General features: G+C 34.0%; 1 protein-coding gene across 1 annotated transcript; it reads left to right on the top strand.

The window, feature by feature from the left end:
• Positions 1-297: 297 nt before the first annotated feature.
• LOC136248159 (uncharacterized) lies at positions 298-5508 on the top strand. The gene is made up of 3 exons (XM_066039974.1): positions 298-322; positions 372-2341; positions 5323-5508. The coding sequence occupies exons 1-3, from the start codon at positions 298-300 to the stop codon at positions 5416-5418; spliced, it is 2091 nt and encodes a 696-aa protein (XP_065896046.1). The 3' UTR covers positions 5419-5508.
• Positions 5509-5740: the final 232 nt, after the last annotated feature.

The following is a 5740-nucleotide window of genomic DNA, read 5'->3' as shown; positions in this document are numbered from 1 at the left end:
TTTAGCCTTACAGTTACTTGCGCATAGGCGTATGAAGGTGGTTTGGTAGAAGAAACAATGACAATCTTGTTTACGTTTACCACATCATAAACGAACGTACGTGACACCCATACCGTTGAAACTACAAAAACGAAACAAAAATTTTTGAACTCTCCATGAGCAGGTGAATAAGATAGCATATCGATTTGAGTCTTGCTTCTTTGCCCAATAAAAACTTGATGCGTAATTTTACAAATTATTTTAAATTTCGATTTCTCAATACACATGCTTGAGCGAACTAGATGGGTTTTCACTGAGATGGTCACATATTATAGAAGGTGCAGTAACACCATTGGATATATGTGTTATAATAATTTTATTTGTTTATATAGTTCAGTTAAAGGAACGGTACTTGCATCTCAAAGAACTTGGTCTTGGAAAAGAAAAATTACAGCTGTACAAACTACTTATTTTTGGTCCACCTGGAGTGGGCAAATCATCATTGTTTGAAGTATTGCTTGGTAAAAATCGTAATACTACCCGTAATAGCACTGGTGTTTTAAACGTTGTGCAAGTTCAAGTGAAAATTGAAGTTAATAAACCACTTGATTATCTATCACCTTCTAAACTAACTCCTTCTCTACAAGGTCCTTCCTTTTGGCATGAAGTTGACAGAAAGCAACAAAAAGCACGGCTACATACAGTAATAAAAAGAAAAATTGAATCTTCAACTGTTTTATTGCGTTCCAATTCATTACGTACTGAGGAGGATCAGTGCAAAAAATTAAGTTCTGTGGAACAATCAATATTAGAGGAGACATACAAAACACAGGAGTTTTCTAAAACAATGCTGATTTGCTATGATAGTGGAGGACACTTGGAATTCTTTGATGTGATGCCTGCCCTAACTACACTGCCTACTGGAAACATTATGGTATTTAATATGGAAAAAGGCTTAGGTGATTGTGAGGTAGGTGGATACCATATAAATGGTAAAAAATACACATCGCAAGGTAATGCTAATTTAAAATTTGATTGCACCAAATTACTGCAAACATCTATTGCAAATATTCAGTCTCTAAGCAAGAGGAGATCAGCATCAAGCAGCAAAATGATCCCTCATAATTTACTGGTTGTTGGTACTCACTTGGACAAATGTGGTACAGACACTGAAAAACATGAAACTGTCAAAAAGCTAGATAAAATAATCTATGAACAAATTCTTGCAGAAAACACTTCCATGGTGAAGACACGTAAACCTGGTGAGGTCAGTCAATACCTTCATCCAATCTCCAACACTGAAGACACTTTAAGTAGACATAAAATTGCTCAGGAAATTCGCACAGCAATTGAAGAAATGTCTCAAGATGAAACAGATTACAGTGAAATTGAAGTAAAATGGCTTTTATTTCAGCTTGAAATTCAAGAAACTAAAGAAGATTATATTGGAAAAAGCGAATACATGGATATTGCTCAAACTTGTAACATGAGTAAAAGTGATGCCAGAAATGCATTAAAATTTTTCCATGAAGTTGGAATTTTCTTTTATTATGAAAAAGTTGTGGATGTGGTGTTTTGTAATCCACAATGGTTGTTTGATCGATTAACTGATTTAATTGTTCAGAAGTATCACCCATATAACTATGCTATTGAAAATAATATCAAAAAAGGAAAATTCAGCAGAGAAGATGTAGATGGTATATATGCAGAAACGATTGATCCTACTGGTCCTTTAAAACTGGAAGATATTCTCAACATTTTTGTTGATCACAATATAATGGCATGTTTACCAAACAAAACTGAATACTTCATGCCTGCTCTTTTAAGCCCATCACCACCAAATGCATCTTTATCAAAACCATGTGATGAAAAAGTTGGTAGTACCTTGTATATTGAGTTTGAAAACACATTTGTTCCTCGAGGTGTGTTTTGCTGCTTAGTTGTAAATTTGGCAAGAGAAGGTTGGGTTATCAATGAGAATAAAGCTTACAAAGATATTGTATTATTTCAAATTGCAAAGAATCAACGAGTTGTTTTTATGGATAAAATTAAATATATTTGCTTGGAGATATATGTTAAAAAAGGAGAACAAATACCAGGGAAAAAAGATAGTTATGAAGTTTGTAAACTCTTTAAAGTGAAATTATCGAATATTTGTGCACAAATGAAAATAGATTGTACTTGCAAACTTGGGTTTTCTTGTACAAACCCTAAATGTTCAGAAGTTGTTTGTTTTCCTGATTCTCAGCTTCCATACTCAGTGGAATCAAAATGCAATGGTTGTTATGAAATAAATACACTAGACTATGATCAACTTGTCTGGCTTTTGCCATCCTACTTGACCGATCGGCTAAAGCAGCAGGTAATTAAAATGTCATACTTTCATTATGTATATGAATACATGTACACTGTAACGTTGTGCAGCAAATAATAACCTGCTCCATATCATGCGATATTCATGTAATCGAATTTAGCAATGGTTGGAACTAATAGATTCAGCACATAAAATACAAGTACAAGTGTTAAGGAGTTTTACAATTTAGTAAGAATCATCACAATAAAAAGTGCCTAATCAAGAGAATTCATCATCCTAATTTATTTACTAAAATTTAGCCCATAATAATCAGCATCAAGACTACAAAATTCCACATCTACATTACAAATCATTTTGCCTGATTAAGAGTTTAATATTCTCTTAATAATATTTAATATTCAAATGTTGCCATAAACATGAGTTGTACCCAGGTCAATTAGTGAAAACTACAATCTGAAAATTAACCATGAGAACTTGCTAACAATTCTCTAAGGTTTGAAGAATATCACTTGTGATAGACTGACAAAGGGATTTGTAATAGTTGCTGAAAATATGGGCTAAATAAAATAAGATAATTATTGTAGTCACGCCATTAATTTTTTAGTTCATATTACAAGTACTAGAAGCATTATTTCTTGCAAATTATTCCATCAAGACCTAAACAAGAAACTAAACTACTACATAGATTGGTTAACAAACTGTTACAACTTGTGTGACAGTCCTGATTATTGGGTCAGTTGTTCAGGAAATATTCAGCTAGTGAGAATGTACTAAAATTTTGCTTGACAGTTGCTCACTATCCCGTAACTTTAAAAAGCATAACTAAAGCAGAAATCTTTGGTGACATGATCCCCCTTGTTGAAGCACTTTAATGATACTTGATCAACTCTTGGTACTAGCTTGTAAAATTCCTTGCATTTGTTTGTTAAGGTTATTGTAACATTGATAAACTACTAAAATGGCACCTTGCTAATTGAAAGAATGGTACCAAATTGACAAAACATGTGCCCCTTGCACTACTTAATGAAAAGCAATGTGGCTGTTTCACATAGTCTTTGCCTTCACCCAGCCCTACACATGGGGAACAATGTGTGAATTAACACCATGAATTAACACCTTGAGCTGTCAGTGAAAAAATAGAAATAAAAGAGGACAGTTTAAGGTAAACCCATGATGCTTGCATTGTACATACTTTGGTATACCAAAAGGCACCCTGAAGCACCGTATAACAATATCTAACCCATGTTCTTAGCCATTATTGAGTTACACTTGTCTGTAGTGTCTGTGAGTCAATCAATCACTTCGACCACACTACATGATACAGCATGCAAACTGTGCTATGTCATATATACGATAAGTGCAAAAGTAAGGCCACCACTCCAAGTGGTAATAATAATTAATTATCTGCTGCATACATTTTCAATTTTTGATGCATTATACCAGATTTGTATTTATGTCAATATACTGTGCTAACTTTTTACATTAATCAAATAAAGCAGTCTGGCAAGCCTAATAAGTTATGGCACATTTTCACACCCATATTACAGGTAACCAGGGTTCTTCCCACATGGGTTCAAATTCACCAGTACCTCTAAAAGCAACCAGTGTCTTCTTTAATTATATCACTGATGCATATAAAATATATTCTAACCTAAAACACAAACATTGTAATACAACACACAGCAAATAATTCATGTTAACTTTAGGCCACCACTTAGGAATTCCTAATGCTAAAATGAAGGTTACCTCTTTAGTAGACACATGTAATTAGTCTTAAAACAACTCAATAACAATTAAAGCACTTATAAATTTCTGGCAATTTGCCCAATTTGGCTTTTCCCATGATATCTTTAGGACTCATAGGTGGATCTAGGAGACGCTGTCAGGGGGGCCAAGGGTGGCAAGAAGTTTTAGTGCACAATAGTGTTCAGTCTACTATGAGCTATGGAGAAATTCTAGAACACAAGTTATATTCATTTGCATAACCTTATTCAGCATATAGCTGGATGAACGATGGACATACAGTTTGTAAAACTGTAGTTGGAGAAATTTTTAAAATCAGACCTCCCAGGTTTGAATTTCAGAGCATTTTTGATAACGCTTAGCTTAAAAAGTGTATGCTTTGCAATGCATACAAAGATTGGTTAGCCTATCTGAGATAACCTGTTGGATGGTAAAGTGCATACCAAATCAAAATAAGGAGTAGCTAGCATTGTTACGATTTGTAAAATTTGTAAATTGATGACATCAGAATTGCGACTTCTATTAGAGTAGAGACTGCTCTATTAGAGTATCTTAATCTTTGCACAAAAATTCTAATTTATTTGCCTCACTTTCTTTATGGTGTACAGTTTAACAATAAATGTTAAGTACTTTTATAAGTGTTGTTTTCTATTTGCCCATTGGCTTTCTATACTTCTAAATACAGTGTGAATGCATGATTCTAGTTTCTGGTATACATATAGTACTGTAGGTCCAAGGGGGGCCAGAGAAGGGCCAAGGGGGGCACAGTACCCCTTGGCCCCCCCTCAGATCCGCCTATGTTAGGACTTGTTCATTTCTTATAACAAAGTAGTTGCAATGGTACCTGATATGGTACCTGATACGTAGCCATAATAAACCTTTCAGCATGTTCTATCAGTATTACCAATTATTTTTAAAATAAGTTTCACACTTAAAAAGATAAGTCCTGCAAGTACACTATGTACTGTAAGTTTGACCACCTCTTCTCAGATGAAATTAGCTCTTTCCCTTGCTCTTTTCATCATTCCATTGTTTATGGTTATGATACTGATATTATGGTTCTGCTAGTATTTCCTAGCTAATAAATAAATGCATTTCTGAGCAGGGTAAGCATGTGTGTTAGGAAAACACAGAAAAATGATGCTTCCATCAGTTGTATTCACATAACTAGTGACTGCACATATACATAATATATATTGTAAACGCTTACATTACTCTTCTATATAGTCATTTGAAGATCATATACAACCAACATGTGTGTGTACTTATGTTTTTCTTTTTTGCAGTTAACAATTACACCTCATCTTCAGTGGCCAGACACAGGTAGGTACAGGCTATTTACCACTTTTTATAACTATGCTGTTGTCATTACAATCACATGATTGGAGAGTAAATTTTATTGCATAATAAGTTGCGCACATTATCGTTAAGTTCTCTAATACTGATAGTACAATGCATGCTTTTTTAACAGGTAAATCACCATTATCTGGTGGTAAACAAATTCTAGAAAGTGGGAATTACCAAACGAGAGTGTATGGCAAATGTCATTATGTAATTACATGGGTTGGATTTTACACAAAAGTGCTTCTTTGCAACATTGCTGAATCCTTCCTTAAAATTATTGAAACACACTAATAAGAGCAGTGATAATACACTAATTGTGCAGTCAACAATAACTAATAGCTATCACACTGGAGACCCACA

Source organism: Dysidea avara, chromosome 2 (genome assembly GCF_963678975.1).
Source record: "Dysidea avara chromosome 2, odDysAvar1.4, whole genome shotgun sequence".
Lineage (NCBI taxonomy): Eukaryota > Metazoa > Porifera > Demospongiae > Dictyoceratida > Dysideidae > Dysidea > Dysidea avara.
Note: the sequence above shows the minus strand (reverse complement) of the source record. Positions and strands in the feature narration are given on the sequence as shown.

Excerpts from the sequence above, each read along its gene's own strand:
- LOC136248159 (XM_066039974.1), top strand. The coding sequence starts at position 298 with ATGGTCACATATTATAGAAGGTGCA. Across the intron at positions 323-371 it reads CACATATTATAGAAGGTGCA|TTCAGTTAAAGGAACGGTAC; the intron begins GTAACACCATTG and ends TTGTTTATATAG. Across the intron at positions 2,342-5,322 it reads CCGATCGGCTAAAGCAGCAG|TTAACAATTACACCTCATCT; the intron begins GTAATTAAAATG and ends TCTTTTTTGCAG.